Below are 16,996 nucleotides of genomic sequence, written 5' to 3'. Positions count from 1 at the left end.
CACTACTTGAACCAAAGTTGCGGCCCTAGTCTAGACTACACATAGTTGACATTGACTCCAAATCCTATACAAGTATATTAACAGTAAACTCACATAGATTTGTTACTCAAAGTCACATTCAAAGTCAAGTAAAATACATTACTCCGATTGAATCGCCACCCTAATCTTACATTTGAAATACTTTTGCAGATCACGCAGTCTCATTGTTGTTTGAAATAAATTATATTTAGTTTTTCATTCAGAATGAATTGTTCAATGATGTGGATTAAATGTATTTTTAAGGATTTTATTTATTAAATCCCAGTGTTGCATGTAGACCAAATCATTTTAATGTTGTACAAAAGTGTTACTGTGCGTGAAGTTTAAAATGCATTCTGTCATTACAAAATTTGGAATGTGATATATTTGAACCCCCCCCCCCCCCCCCCCTCCTCCAAAATAAAATTACACACAAAAAAACATTTCATGAATAAAAGATTGTCTTCCTCAAATGCAGTAGACGATGACGCAATCTTTACAAGCGGGAGGGATTCATATTTAATTGGTCTTCAACTCGTGGCTCAGTCACTTCAGTCAGGAGTTCACAGGAGATTGTTGGCACCTTAATCGGGAGAAGACTGGCTCGTGGTAATGGCTGGAGCGCAATCAGTGGAATGGTATCCACGCTCCGTTCCAGCCATTATTATGGACCGTCCTCCCCTCAGTAACCTCTACTGGGCTCGAGTTAGCCTGCCCAGGAGCTGATTAGTTCTGAAATGTACCTGGCTAAAGGGTGAGACACTCTCCTATGACTGGCTATCCCGAGTTGAACTCAGAGTTTATCTAATTTACTGAGGTAACTCCTCAAACCTTCGTAGGATACCCCTCTGGATCATGGTTGCCTTCCCCTGTTGTAGACATTGGCATCATTGGAACGTTGTTTGGCTGGTTGACTGGTATGAAATCATAATGTCCTTGTCTTTTCTTCCTCCTACAGAAGACTATCAGGACTACCAGGACAACCAGGAAAACAACTACAATCACCAAATATCTATAAATTATACTCGAGGAGCCACCTGAAGGGGAGGAAATAGAAGAAGAACAGGAGAGTTTAGACATGATTCAGACCAATTCTGTTTATAAATTGATTCAGGCTAGCTCGTGATCTAGGATTTGTGTTTCGCAATTCAGCTCTGTGGAATTGAATGCGATTCATTCATTCATCTTACTGAAAGAATATGAAGTATGTCTTATGACAACATGAATCACTACATCAGGGTTAGCTACGTTTCTAACATAACATGTCCCACAGTCGGTCCGGTATAATACCTTTCATAGTTAATAATGTTGTTGTTCTGGTGGCCGTCCCAACTATATTCGTGGCAGTGCAGATGTAGATCCCAGCGTTGGTAGACGTAGCTGTGGTGATTCTAACAGTCCTCTGGCGCCCCTCAGTGGACAACTTCACATTGCGTGCAGCGGTGTAGTTCCACTTCATCTCAGGAGGAGGGTTCCCCTCAGCACTGCAGTTCAGAGACACATCACTGCCTGCACTCACCTCCACTGTGTCATTCCCTAGAAGGAACTTAGGAGCGTCTAAGAAGAAAGGAGGTGCTTTTAGAGTAGACCACTCAAAACGATGCAACTTATGGGATGTCAGATGGGTTGCCATGCAATTCAGTTGAGACTAAAATACAGTAACTTAAAAGATTGTAAACAATTATGTAAAACCTATCTCAATGACTATTAGGCCTATTCTACCTTTAAGATTGGTTAGAACAGCGTAAAGCTGATAGCATGTGTCGCTAGAATTAGTTAAACGTTTGTAAAATAGTCCAATAATAACATACTTGAAGGATAGAAACATGACTTACACAAGACGTCAATAACAAACTTGTGAGAGGCTTGTCCATGTTTTTGATTTATGATCATGAAAAAGATCAAGATTAATAGCCAACTCACAGTGAACAGTAATGCTGAGAGGTTCTGATGTCACTGTAGGATGGGGTTGTGGTCCCTCTGGTCCCAGGTCCAGTTCTGCTCTACATCTATACTGAGCTCCATCATCATTTCTATTGGGGCTGATCATCAGAGTAGCTGACACATCCTCTGGTCTGTTACTGACGTTACTGTAAGTTACAATATCTAAGGTTTCATTCCCTTTGTACCACTTCACAACCAGGTTCTGTAGAGGAGCGATGTTCTGAATGTCACACTGCAGCTGGTACTGTGTCCCCTCCACCATGGGACCAGAGTGGTTCAGAACAGAGATGGAGACTCTGTCTGGAGTCTCTGTAGAGGAGGTCAACAATGTAAAAAACCCTCAATGCTGATATACAGTTAAATAGAAACATACCTTTCACATTCACAAGGAGGAAAATACTCACTGTAGAGAATGACTGGAAGTACTATTGAGGGTTGTTCGCCATCAATGAGATTGATGTAGCATTTGGGTTCTATTGTCCAATCAGTAAGGTTATCCACAGTCCAGGTGACAACGTTGACATCTTGTTCTAAACTTATACCTCCGAATGTGGCCTCCCAGCCCATCCCATCATGGTCTGTGGCTGATGTGCTGCAGTTGACTGACACTGAGTCTCCATATCTCACCACCACTCTGGGAGGGTTGAGCTCAAGAGGAAAGGTAACTACTGTAAAAACATACAAGAATGAAGACATCAATGTGAAATCCACATCAAATATAAACTGTTCTGCCTTGTGAGATAAGTGAGGGTGAATTAAATAATGTGAGCACAGAGATGAGCTGGAAAATACCTTTTGGCTTGGCTGTTCCTGGAAGGGTGGTCATAGTGTCTGGAGTTGAGGGTGCTGTGGAGAACATCGTTGGGTGTTGTTGTGGAGGTACATCTACTAGGACATGTATCTGCTTGGTGATGGAGCCCAGTCTATTTGTGACTGTGCAGTTGTAAGTTGCATTAGCTGTTACTCTGGAGATATTGAGATTACGCAGGCGCCCCACAGTGGTCTCAATGGCATTTCCCTCTGCAGTGTTGTTGGTCCACCTCAGCTCAGGAGGAGGGTTCCCCTCAGCACTGCAGTCCAGAGACACATCACTGCCTGCACTCACCTCCACTGTGTCATTTCCTGGAAGGAACTCGGGAGCGTCTGAGGAGAAAAAGAGGTGCTTTTAGAGTAGACCACTCAAAACGATGCAACTTATGGGATGTCAGATGGGTTGCCATGCAGTTCAGTTGAGACTAAAATACAGTAACTTAAAAGGCTGTAAACAATTATGTAAAACCTGTCTCAATGACTATTAGGCCTATTCTACCTTTAAGATTGGTTAGAACAGCGTAAAGCTGATAGCATGTGTCGCTAGAATTAGTTAAACGTTTGTAAAATAGTCCAATAATAACATACTTGAAGGATAGAAACATGACTTACACAAGACGTCAATAACAAACTTGTGAGAGGCTTGTCCATGTTTTTGATTTATGATCATGAAAAAGATCAAGATTAATAGCCAACTCACAGTGAACAGTAATGCTGAGAGGTTCTGATGTCACTGTAGGATGGGGTTGTGGTCCCTCTGGTCCCAGGTCCAGTTCTGCTCTACATCTATACTGAGCTCCATCATCATTTCTATTGGGGCTGATCATCAGAGTAGCTGACACATCCTCTGGTCTGTTACTGTAAGTTACAATATCTAAGGTTTCATTCCCTTTGTACCACTTCACAACCAGGTTCTGTAGAGGAGCGATGTTCTGAATGTCACACTGCAGCTGGTACTGTGTCCCCTCCACCATGGGACCAGAGTGGTTCAGAACAGAGATGGAGACTCTGTCTGGAGTCTCTGTAGAGGAGGTCAACAATGTAAAAAACCCTCAATGTTGATATACAGTTAAATAGAAACATACCTTTCACATTCACAAGGAGGAAAATACTCACTGTAGAGAATGACTGGAAGTACTATTGAGGGTTGTTCGCCATCAATGAGATTGATGTAGCATTTGGGTTCTATTGTCCAATCAGTAAGGTTATCCACAGTCCAGGTGACAACGTTGACATCTTGTTCTAAACTTATACCTCCGAATGTGGCCTCCCAGCCCATCCCATCATGGTCTGTGGCTGATGTGCTGCAGTTGACTGACACTGAGTCTCCATATCTCACCACCACTCTGGGAGGGTTGAGCTCAAGAGGAAAGGTAACTACTGTAAAAACATACAAGAATGAAGACATCAATGTGAAATCCACATCAAATATAAACTGTTCTGCCTTGTGAGATAAGTGAGGGTGAATTAAATAATGTGAGCACAGAGATGAGCTGGAAAATACCTTTTGGCTTGGCTGTTCCTGGAAGGGTGGTCATAGTGTCTGGAGTTGAGGGTGCTGTGGAGAACATCGTTGGGTGTTGTTGTGGAGGTACATCTACTAGGACATGTATCTGCTTGGTGATGGAGCCCAGTCTATTTGTGACTGTGCAGTTGTAAGTTGCATTAGCTGTTACTCTGGAGATATTGAGATTACGCAGGCGCCCCACAGTGGTCTCAATGGCATTTCCCTCTGCAGTGTTGTTGGTCCACCTCAGCTCAGGAGGAGGGTTCCCCTCAGCACTGCAGTCCAGAGACACATCACTGCCTGCACTCACCTCCACTGTGTCATTTCCTGGAAGGAACTCGGGAGCGTCTGAGGAGAAAAAGAGGTGCTTTTAGAGTAGACCACTCAAAACGATGCAACTTATGGGATGTCAGATGGGTTGCCATGCAGTTCAGTTGAGACTAAAATACAGTAACTTAAAAGGCTGTAAACAATTATGTAAAACCTGTCTCAATGACTATTAGGCCTATTCTACCTTTAAGATTGGTTAGAACAGCGTAAAGCTGATAGCATGTGTCGCTAGAATTAGTTAAACGTTTGTAAAATAGTCCAATAATAACATACTTGAAGGATAGAAACATGACTTACACAAGACGTCAATAACAAACTTGTGAGAGGCTTGTCCATGTTTTTGATTTATGATCATGAAAAAGATCAAGATTAATAGCCAACTCACAGTGAACAGTAATGCTGAGAGGTTCTGATGTCACTGTAGGATGGGGTTGTGGTCCCTCTGGTCCCAGGTCCAGTTCTGCTCTACATCTATACTGAGCTCCATCATCATTTCTATTGGGGCTGATCATCAGAGTAGCTGACACATCCTCTGGTCTGTTACTGTAAGTTACAATATCTAAGGTTTCATTCCCTTTGTACCACTTCACAACCAGGTTCTGTAGAGGAGCGGTGTTCTGAATGTCACACTGCAGCTGGTACTGTGTCCCCTCCACCATGGGACCAGAGTGGTTCAGAACAGAGATGGAGACTCTGTCTGGAGTCTCTGTAGAGGAGGTCAACAATGTAAAAAACCCTCAATGCTGATATACAGTTAAATAGAAACATACCTTTCACATTCACAAGGAGGAAAATACTCACTGTAGAGAATGACTGGAAGTACTATTGAGGGTTGTTCGCCATCAATGAGATTGATGTAGCATTTGGGTTCTATTGTCCAATCAGTAAGGTTATCCACAGTCCAGGTGACAACGTTGACATCTTGTTCTAAACTTATACCTCCGAATGTGGCCTCCCAGCCCATCCCATCATGGTCTGTGGCTGATGTGCTGCAGTTGACTGACACTGAGTCTCCATATCTCACCACCACTCTGGGAGGGTTGAGCTCAAGAGGAAAGGTAACTACTGTAAAAACATACAAGAATGAAGACATCAATGTGAAATCCACATCAAAAATAAACTGTTCTGCCTTGTGAGATAAGTGAGGGTGAATTAAATAATGTGAGCACAGAGATGAGCTGTAAAATAGCTTTTGACTTGGCTGTTGCTGGAGGGTGGTCATAGTTCCTGGAGTTGAGGGTGCTGTGAGGAAAATATTACGTTAGGTTGTTGATGATCTCATCTCTTCTAAAATGTGTTGAAAGGGGAATCGCCTTGCCCAAAATATTCCGATGTTTTTTCCTATTGTGCAAGCACAGTCCCCAAATCCAGAATAAATTCAAGAAAGCGTACAGTATTATATAGAGCCATTATGGCATGGAACTCCGTTCCTTCTCATATTACTGAAATAAACAGCAAACCTGGTTTCAAAAAACAGACAGAGCACATCTCACTGCACAACGCCTCCCCCCTATTTGACCTAGATAGTTTGTGTGTATATGTATTGATATGTAGGCTGTGTGTTCCCTTTTTTTCAATTTATGTCTAAAATAACATACCCAAGTCTAACTGCCTGTAGCTCAGGCCCTGAAGCAAGGATATGCATATTATTGGTACCATTTGAAAGGAAACACTTTGAAGTTTGTGTTAATGTGAAAGGAATGTAGGAGAATATAACACAATAGATGGTAAAAGCTTATACAATAAAAAAAACTTATTTTGTATTTTTTTTGTACCATTATCTTTGAAATGCAAGAGATAGGCCATAATGTATTATTCCAGCCCAGGTGCAATTTAGATTGGCCACTAGATGGCAGCAGTGATGTGCAACGTTTTAGACTGAACCAATGAAGCATTGCATTTCTGTTCAAAATGTTGTCTCAAGATTGCCCAAATGTGCCTAATTTGTTTATTAATAACTTTTCATGTTCAAAATTGTGCACTCTCCTCAAACAATAGCATGGTATTCTGTCACTGTAATAGCTACTGTAAATTGGACAGTGCAGTTAGATCAACAAGAATGTAAGCTTTCTGCCAATATCAGATATGTCTATGTCCTGGGAAATGTTCTTGTTTCTTACAACCTCATGCTAATCGCATTAGCCTATGTTAGCTCAACCGTCCCGTGGACGGGACACCGATCCCGAAGAAGTTTTAAAAGTATGTAGTTCTGTCCTTGAGCTGTTCTTGTCTATTAATGTTCTGTATAATGTCATGTCTTTTGCAAAAGCAGCAGCTAAATGGAGATCCTAATAAAATACCCACGATACACAGTATATCATGGAACAACAATTGCTTAAAAGGGCACTGGAAAGCACATAGTCCATCCCTATGTGTTCCAACATGAAGGTCAAAGGATTCTTATTTTTGACAATGGTGGATCTGTCAAATATGGAGCATCCATAGGTTAGCACATACAAGACAAACTACCATACTAACAACAATGCACCACACCCACCATCAGTGGTTTTCAGAAGTCATTTACATTGCTCTCAATGTTGCACAGCATGGACATTCACACCCACCACACCCGTTTAGACAATTTCATATCACTCAATGACATCAACAGTGTCTGTGTTTTACCTGAGTGAGTGTAAGTGTATTTCTTGTGATTTTATGTTATTATATAATTGTATTCTTTAATTAGGGTCATGAGTTGTTCCTATCCATGTGACCTGACCAGGAAAAACTCAGGGCCCTGTCTACTGATGACTGTTACCTTATTGCTACATATCAATATTCATTTTTTTATTGCTCATGAAATACTTAATTTCTTGAGTTTAATTGCTCTTCAAATTGACCATTGTGGGGTTAAAACTAATTTCCTTTATCAACAACCAACTTCCGTTCAAGTTCGGTTAGTGGGAGGTGAGCACATGTTTAAGTACCACCCTGGGAGACAGCAAACAGTTACTATATCACCAGAGTAGATAATAACTACGGTCAACATAAACATAATCCACACAGATATCACAACAATAGATATTAATAGATAAGTATGGAACAAATGAAACACTCACCTCCATGTAACAGCATGAGCATGAGCATGAGGAGGCCCAACATCAGTGAGATCATGGTAGTTCTCTGCTGAGCAAGGTGGGGGTGATGCTGAGCAAGGTGAGGAGGATGGGGGATTTCGTAAGAGCGGATGGTCCACCCGTTGGTCCAGGCTCGGTCTTAACACTGTGCTAATGCCAGTTACTGTATCTCAGGCAGAGAGCTTACTGTTTGAAGCAAGTGTTTCGAAGAGGAAATTCAAACACTGCCCTAATGCTGAGCAAAGAGGAAACTGCTAAAACGGAAACATGACATCGTGGTTGAAAAAGTACCCAACTGTCATACTTGAGTAAAAGTAAAGGTACCCTTGTAGAAAATGTAAAGGTACCCTTGTAGAAAATGTAAAGGTACCCTTGTAGAAAATGTAAAGGTACCCTTGTAGAAAATGTAAAGGTACCCTGATAGAAAATGACTCAAGTGAAAGTCACCCAGTAAAGTCCTACTTGAGTATAAGTTTTTTTAAAGTATTTAGTTTTAAATAAACTTAAGTATCAAAAGTAAATGGAATTGCTCAAATATATTTAAGTATCAAAAGTAAAAGTATAAATCATTTCAAATTCCTTATATTAAGCAAACCCGAAGGCACAATTTTCTTGTTTTTTTATTTAAATTTACGGATAGCCAGGGGCACACTCCAACACTCAGACATCATTTACAACCAAAGCATTTGTGTTTAGTGAGTCTTCCAGATCAGATGCAGTAGAGATGACCAGGGATTTTCTCTTTATGTGTGTGAATTAGACCATTTTCCTGTCCTGGTAAGCATTCAAAATGTAACAAGTACTTTTGGGTGTCAGGGAAAACATATGGAGTAAAAAGTACATTATTTTCTTCAAGAATGTAATAAAGTAAAAGTAATCAAAAATATAAATAGTAAAGTACAGATACCCCATAAATCGACTTACGTCATACTTTAAAGTATTTTTACTTAAGTACTTTACACCACTGCATCAAACCACAAAGTCAGTTCTCATAAGCAAAATAAACGGACTCCTAACTCACCTTGTGGTGTGTGTATGCGAGTGTATGTGTGTGAGAGGATAGATAGATAATATCAAAAAGTAAAACATTGTTTTGCAATTTTTTATTAAATAAATACATTGCAGTTAGAAACCAATTCCACATGTTGTGTTGGTCAGTCTAACGCTGTCTTATTAACATACCTGTTTAACATATAAGAACTTCATTAACAACCTTCCTTATCCATGACGGAACCATAATATTGCCCTGATGCCTGATTGACATGTAAGAACTTCATTAACAACCTTCCTTATCCATGACGGAACCATAATATTGCCCTGATGCCTGATTGACATGTAAGAACTTCATTAACAACCTTCCTTATCCATGACGGAACCATAATATTGCCCTGATGCCTGATTGACATGTGTTTATTTATTTTTTATTTTTACCTTTATTTAACTAGGCAAGTCAGTTAAGAACAAATTCTTATTTTCAATGACGGCCTAGGAACAGTGGGTAAACTGCCTGTTCAGAGGCAGAACGACAGATTTGTACTTTGTCAGCTCGGGGATATGAACTTGCAACCTTTCGGTTACTAGTCCAATGCTCTAACCACTAGGCTACCCTGAGGGGAGGACGGGTCATAATAATGCCTGGAATAGAGTAAATGGAATGGCATCAAACACAAGGAAGCCATGTTTGATGTATTTGAAACTATTCCACTCCAGCCATTACCACGAACCCGTCCTCCCCAATTAAGGTGCCACCAATGGGGAGAGGGTTAGGTGGGTTTGATCATCATCTTGAGGGAGTAGGAGCTCCCGTGGAACTCTGCCCAGTAAACCCCGTCCTGGTAGCGGCAGCGGTAGTGACCCCCTCGATACCACACGCCGTTTAAGTTGGAGTGGGCACACATGTGGTACCACCAGCCCCCCTTCTGGAAGTGGGCACAGTTCCCTAATGAGGAAATGGAGAGAGGAACCAACTCATCAAGCCAAACCTGGGTGTTCAAACAGGTAGCCATGAAAAGAGGCAGAAATGAAAAGAGGGTAGTAGAGAGTGAGAGATGATTCACCTGAATAAGCATCCTTATCCTTGTCCAGAGTTGTAAAGGCTTTGTCATTGTGCCAGGACATTGAGTCTCCGGCGTTGCCTTGGTATTCCCCCAGCCTCAGACGGTACCAGTCACTCTCAGGCTCCAGGCGGAAGCTGTCGTACTCTGCAAACACCTGGCGGCCCTGCCAGTCCTCCATGGCCTCCAAGCTTGTAGTGGGCCTGCTTGGTCAGCCAGTAGAGGTGCTCCAGACCTAGCCAGTACTCTCCATCCAGGTTCCCAAAGCCTTGCTGTGGTGGAGGGGTACGACAGATAGTTTATGGTTATGTTCACTGTAGCAATAGTTTTCATGACTTCTGTGGTGTTAAACCGTCCTCAACTGAAGGATACTCTTGAGTCTCTGAGCTGTAATACCAGCTGTTTTTCTGGTTTTATAGCCCACTGTGATGGTTGCCAATTACAGTAACTATACAGCTCATGTTTCATCACATATAATCTTCTGAAATGAAAGGCAAATGGAGGAGGGGGAAGGATTATGGGTCTGCACACTCACTGTGTGTTTTGTATTGCAATGGTAATAGCACACTGTCTGACGTCATAACAAGCTCTTGAGCGCTTCACTTTTAGTGGCTCACTGCACACTGGAGGTGAGAGCACCTTGTACTGCTCCCAGGTCCTGAAGAAGTTGACTGATCCGTCCTGTCTCCTCTGGATGACGGTCCAGCCTCCCTGGGCCTTGGTCTGTTCACACCAGGCCTGCAGAAGCCGGTTGGCGCTCTGTGGACGCAGCAGGTAGATCCCATTGGTGGTCTCGCCCGAGTCCAGCACATGCTGGCAGTCCCTCCAGGGTCCTGAGGGACAGAGATGGTGTGGCTCACAAAGGCAGTTAGGATTTCGGAACATACATGGGTTCAAATAGTCAAAATTGTGCTCGATTTGAGCCTGCCTGGTGCAATGGAACTAACGGAAGTCCAGAACGTCCAAACTCCATCCATCAGCCACTGGGTAGGTGAGACATGTAATGGGTAGAGTGGTCTGGAATTGTGTTTGTTTTAGAGCCAACAGGGTCACAGATACATGTTTTCTCGCTTTGCTTCAGCTTATCTCTTTACTGCCTGAAGACATTCTTTCGCCACACATGTTGTATGTCTTATGTCACACTGGGAGAGATAAGCGTACACCGCAGGAACGGATACAGAAAGCCTGTCCATACTGGGGGAGGAGCCTGTCCACACTGGGGGAGGAGCCTGTCCATACAAGGTGGTGTCACCCATCTGAATGCTCTGCCTTATAATCTTACACATTCCAGCTGTGCGCACACCGTGCATTGTATGGGGGTATCGCCTTGTAATTCAAGGTTACATAGCAGTGTCCTAAAGAGGGCTGTGATTACGGTGTAGGTTTGTTAGGGTGGCTTGATATGTGTGTGTGTGTGTGTGTGTGTGTGTGTGTGTGTGTGTGTGTGTGTGTGTGTGTGTGTACTGCTGGTAAATTAGATTTTTTTAGATTCAAATATATTTTAATTTGGAATTTATCCTAATCGCTCTTTCTAAAGAGGAGGTGCTGACAAATCTGATTATTGGTGCCAAAATCTGGATTAGCTACTTTTTATGGTTTATTTCCTAAAAGCGAGGATTATATTTTGGCCCATTTGATTGTTATTTATAACAAATATTATTGATGAATTTGCAAATGTTATATCAAAGTCAAACCTTGTGTGTGTGTTACTCATTAACAAAGCCCATTCTCTACTCTGATGAGAACAGCTGGCAGTTATTAGACATTGTTTAGGCATTCCCAGAGAGATAAAGTCCTATCAGCGGGTCAGTGAGTCCCCAAGCTTCTGCACAGTGTCTTCTGGAGTGTAAATAACACTGACAAAATACTGACACTGTTTCAAAACACAAACTCAAGGTCTGAACAGCAAACAATGAAGCATTTGAAGGGCCAAAAGAAAACAGCTTAATGTTCTGATTGTTGTCAGACGTGTCAGTGAAAAACAATATCGAAACAAAGCAGGAACCAATGAGATATGCGATGACTGAAATAGAAACAAGGTGTTATAATGTGTGATAACGCTGCCAGGGGAAGATACATAGTGTTACTCTTTCACACGGTCTTACAAAGACAGACCTTCATTCCTACATAGACAGTGTTGGTTAAGCTGAAAGCGCCGTTGGCAGTTATAAGCTCTGAGGGTGCCGTGATTTACCTGGGGTCTTAGTGACAGGGAAGCTTATGAAGGGGGCGTCGGCCATGTTGGTGGGGAGCACCTTTGTCCCCTGCAGGGGTTCTCTCTCCTCATGTGGCTGTAGTGGAGGGGCGCCCTGGTCTCTCTGAACATCATTAGCCATCTCCTTGGACTCTGAGCTGTCATTCAGGGGCCCACTGGACTGGATACTCAGGGGTTCAGAGGTCATCTGTCCAATACAACATAAATATATAAAGAATTTTGTACAGAGCATTGTGGGTACTGTAGTATGTTATGGTACCACTTTAGCTTCATGGGTCAGGGTCAGTGCTGGAGAACAATGCCAGTGGTTTGATAAATACAGAGCTCCCCCTACCTGTGGAGGTGGGGTAGTGTTCTTGGTGGCCTGGCACAGCTTCTCCAGCCGGGCGATGAGCTGACTCTGGTTGCTCATCATGGAGGTGAGGGCTCCATACTTCTTCTCCAGCTCCCTGTAACTAGTGGAGATCTGCAGCATCTGGGATGTTGGTCCACCATGACCGAGCAACAGACAACGGGCCAATCAGGGATGTATCAAGGTGCTACATGCCTGTCATCAATAGGTAAAGGATACTAAGACGGTAAAGAGCAGTAGTAGGAGCAGGTATACAGTTATATGATTCTAACTTCCCTCCTTATGAACACGGCTGTTCCCACAATGCTCTCTGTCTGATTACCTGTGCGGTGGCGTTGAGCAGTAGGTTCTCGACCCGCCTCTGTTTGACCACCTGGTCCTTCTTGTACATAACCTCGTGCAGCAGCTGGGCGTAGAGCTGGGCGATGCGGGAGTTCATGCTGCCGCTCTCTTTCCATAGCGCCCGTACCTCCGTAACCAGGGCCCCCTCCTGCTCCAGCTGGCCTCTCAGCTTCTCCAGCTGTTCCTGCTGACGGTTCAACTCCCCCCGCAGAGCCGGTACCTCTGAGTGGTTGGCGGCGCCGGTGGTGGACTCGGTGCTCACGCACAGCGCCCCCTTCAGTTTTTGCTGGGGAACAATGAATGTGTAGGAGCAGCGGCCTGCTTTTAGCTCTGAGGAGCGGGAAAGGCGCTTTTGGGACTCTTCCTTCCGCCCCCCCACCTCAGGCATGACTAGGAGGAGCCCCAGCAACAGAGACAGGCCAATAGTCAGCTGCTTCTCCATCTACCTGTTCAACTGCTCTTCTGTCCATGGAAATAAGCAGTGATAGAGATTAATTAGCAGATTTCCCCAATAAAACATGATACTCTATATCTAGAACATGTAGAGATGTATTCATTCAGTAAAAATAGCTTTTCCCCATTTCAAACAACTATAATTGTACACCAACAAGTACATCACAGTCAGACAGTGGCCACACAGATGCAAAATTCCATACAGGCATTTTCAGTGGAAAGCAGAGCATGTAAAAGTGCCACCACAATATCTAAGATGCAGCTCAGACTGTCTCTCAAGCCTTGACAGCCCACCAGATGTTCCCCTGGAAGGTGAAAGTACCCTTAACACTGTCTGCCTGGCTGGAGTTTATTAGCAAGTCAGCACTGGGGTGACAATGGTCAACAAAACCCAGACAGAGTCAACTCACACTTCCATCCCATTGATCAACACAATCATTTCAGGGTCAACTCTGGCTACCACCATTGTCAACACCGTAAACACCATTATCACCTCAAAATTGACACAACACACTATATTTGCAGGGGTCACTACTCCTCAACCTCAGTGAAACACATTATTGGTACCAACAAGTGTCTGTAAGTAAACTGGAATACCAAAGGAAAAGAATACATCACATGATTGACAAATTGTAGTGTCAGAAGCCCTGTACCATATCGCTAAACATTAACCATTGATCATCTATCATTATAATAGCAGCACTGTTGTTATTAAATCTGAAAGGGGATCCTATCTTTGTAACTTTCAAAGTGAGGGAGCATGACTTACCTCAGTCCTGTTCAGAGGTATAGAGTCTGTTGACAAACTCTGTCAGCTGTGTTCCTGTGTGTATCCCAGAATCCTGAGCTCCAATGGGTACAGAATGGACTTCTTTAAAGCATCCTCATCCAGAATCCAGATGTCAGGACTATTGGACCTTTCCTTAGCATTGCCTCAGAATGGTCTACTTCCTCAGAATTGCCTCCAATGAGAAAGTCCACTGCTGTGGCTGTAGCATGCAGCCCGGCAACCCTTTTTCCTGGTGTGTCTGAGCCTCACAGAGACAGGCAGACCAGAGAGACTGAGCTACAGCAAGAAATACTCAAGGGAGAAAGATAACTACACACAACACTGATACACAACATCTTTTCAGCAGCAAGACCTCCCCCTCACTTCATCCCTGTCACAGGCCCTCTAAACAAAGAGAGACATAATTACAAACTACCCTAATGACACCCCCCCCCTATCTCTCCTCCCATCCTCTCAGCTCAGCTGCCTCTGGCCCTCAGTGCAGGAGGCAGGAGCCCTCTCTTTGTCTCGGCCCGTTGCCTCCCTTCAGCCTGCTGTTCTCTCACTGAGGCCTACTCCCAGGCGGTCCATCTGTTTACTGTAGTTCAGCTTGAAAAGGTAGCCTATGAGTAATCAATATAATTTATTGAACCATGCCAAACATAAAAACAATACATTGAGGATTATAATATGGATAAGATGCAGATGAAGGTGAATATCCACCGTTAAGACGAGGAATAATTCTGTCAGTCATCCTGGATAGTCTCTTTCAACTGCTGTGTGCTAGTAGATACGGTACAGACGACATTTCATCTGAAAAGGACCCATGAGCGCAACATGTGAAGTTCACAGGAACATGTCAAATGTGGTGTCAAATCAAAGTTAAGAGTCTATGGTTTTACAAATTAAGGCATATATACATTTTCCAACCATTTTCATCCTAAAAATGTGGAATAAGCAAAGGTTTTCATTTCTGGTCAAACAGATGGAAAATGGGTCTTAGAAATAATCTACAAGAAAAAGTATTAAAATGTTTTAGAAATACATCAAAAGAACAATAATGTAAAGACCTCTGTCAACGAATATCAACACTTATATTTTGTTGTTTAGATTACATTCCTTCTGCCTTGTAATTCCCTTACCAAAAACCTCTAATTTCTCTCACTCATGAGGAGGGAGGATAATGAAAGGTCACAGAAGTAACAAGTAAAGGTAGACCTACCAATTAGTTACAGTGTTTTTACTGAGATCAAGTTTGTTTATGAATTATTAAGTGATTAAAACTATACCAGGCGGTGTCAGAGGAAGGCCCAAGAAATTGTCAAAATCTTCAGCCACCCAAGCCACAGACTGATCTCTCTGCTACTGCACAGCAAAGGGTACCGATGCAAGTCAGGAACCACCAGGAGCCTGAAAAGCTTCCACCCCCAACCCATAAGACTTCTAAACAAGACTGCTAAATAGCTAGTCAAATGGCTACCCGGACTACCTGCATTAACCCTTGTTGCACCAACTCTCTTGCACTGACTCTATGCACACACACTAGACTCTACCCACACACTCACATATATTTACACTGACTCTATGCACACACACTAGACTCTACCCACACACTCACATATATTTACACTGACTCTATGCACACACACTAGACTCTACCCACACACTCACATATATTTACACTGACTCTATGCACACACACTAGACTCTACCCACACACTCACATATATTTACACTGACTCTATGCACACACACTAGACTCTACCCACACACTCACATATATTTCAAATCAAATCAAATCAAATTTATTTGTCACATACACATGGTTAGCAGATGTTAATGCGAGTGTAGCGAAATGCTTGTGCTTCTAGTTCCAACAATGCAGTAATAACGAACAAGTAATCTAACTAACAATTCCAAAAAAAACTACTGTCTTATACACAGTGTAAGGGGATAAAGAATATGTACATAAGGATATATGAATGAGTGATGGTACAGAGCAGCATAGGCAAGATACAGTAGATGATATTGAGTACAGTATATACATATGAGATGAGTATGTAAACCAAGTGGCATAGTTAAAGTGGCTAGTGATACATGTATTACATAAGGATGCAGTCGATGATATAGAGTACAGTATCTACGTATGCATATGAGATGAATAATGTAGGGTAAGTAACATTATATAAGGTAGCATTGTTTAAAGTGGCTAGTGATATATTTACATCATTTCCCATCAATTCCCATGATTAAAGTGGCTGGAGTAGAGTCAGTGGCATTGACAGTGTGTTGGCAGTAGCCACTCAATGTTAGTGGTGGCTGTTTAACAGTCTGATGGCCTTGAGATAGAACACTGACTATGCACACACACTAGACTCTACCCACACACTCACATATATTTACACTGACTCTATGCACACACACTAGACTCTACCCACACACTCACATATATTTATACTGACTCTATGCACACACACTAGACTCTACCCACACACTCACATATCATTACACTGACTCTATGCACACACACTAGACTCTACCCACACACTCACATATATTTACACTGACTCTACCACACACTCACATATATTTACACTGACTCTATGCACACACACTTCACTCTACCCACACACTCACATATATTTACACTGACTCTATGCACACACACTAGACTCTACCCACACACTCACATATATTTACACTGACTCTATGCACACACACTAGACTTTATCCACACACTCACATATATTTACACTGACTCTACCCACACACTCACATATATTTACACTGACTCTACCCACACACTCACATATATTTACACTGACTCTATGCACACACACTAGACTCTACCCACACACTCACATATATTTACACTGACTCTATGCACACACACTAGACTTTATCCACACACTCACATATATTTACACTGACTCTACCCACACACTCACATATATTTACACTGACTCTATGCACACACACTAGACTCTACCCACACACTCACATATATTTACACTGACTCTATGCACACACACTAGACTCTACCCACACATTCACATATATTTACACTGACTCTATGCACACACACTAGACTTTATCCACACACTCACATATATTTACACTGACTA

The 16,996-nt window shown here is 42.6% G+C and overlaps 1 protein-coding gene and 1 pseudogene across 1 annotated transcript; both read right to left on the bottom strand.

Annotated features, from left to right (window-relative positions):
- Positions 1–513: 513 nt before the first annotated feature.
- On the bottom strand, positions 514–7,911 carry icam5 (intercellular adhesion molecule 5). Its single transcript, XM_031834187.1, has 11 exons — positions 7,669–7,911; positions 5,411–5,674; positions 4,995–5,315; positions 4,277–4,627; positions 3,889–4,152; positions 3,473–3,793; positions 2,755–3,105; positions 2,367–2,630; positions 1,942–2,271; positions 1,309–1,575; positions 514–1,055 (listed from the first exon to the last, which is right to left on the bottom strand). Exons 1-11 carry the CDS (start codon positions 7,721–7,723, stop codon positions 844–846), a joined length of 3,000 nt encoding a protein of 999 aa, XP_031690047.1. The 5' UTR covers positions 7,724–7,911; the 3' UTR covers positions 514–843.
- A 1,452-nt stretch (positions 7,912–9,363) lies between these two features.
- Positions 9,364–15,458, bottom strand: LOC109887962 (angiopoietin-related protein 2-like; annotated as a pseudogene).
- Between the last annotated feature and the right edge of the window lie 1,538 nt (positions 15,459–16,996).

The sequence above is a fragment of the Oncorhynchus kisutch genome, linkage group LG10 (genome assembly GCF_002021735.2).
Source record: "Oncorhynchus kisutch isolate 150728-3 linkage group LG10, Okis_V2, whole genome shotgun sequence".
NCBI lineage: Eukaryota > Metazoa > Chordata > Actinopteri > Salmoniformes > Salmonidae > Oncorhynchus > Oncorhynchus kisutch.
This window is presented reverse-complemented; position numbering and strand designations above follow the sequence as displayed.

Bases quoted from the DNA above. Each gene is read 5' to 3' on its own strand.
- icam5 (XM_031834187.1), bottom strand. From the start codon at position 7,723: ATGATCTCACTGATGTTGGGCCTCCTCATGCTCATGCTCATGCTGTTA. The intron at 4,628-4,994 runs GTGAGTTGGCTA...TTTTCTCCTCAG, and splicing joins TCTCAGCATTACTGTTCACT to ACGCTCCCGAGTTCCTTCCA. The intron at 3,106-3,472 runs GTGAGTTGGCTA...TTTTCTCCTCAG, and splicing joins TCTCAGCATTACTGTTCACT to ACGCTCCCGAGTTCCTTCCA.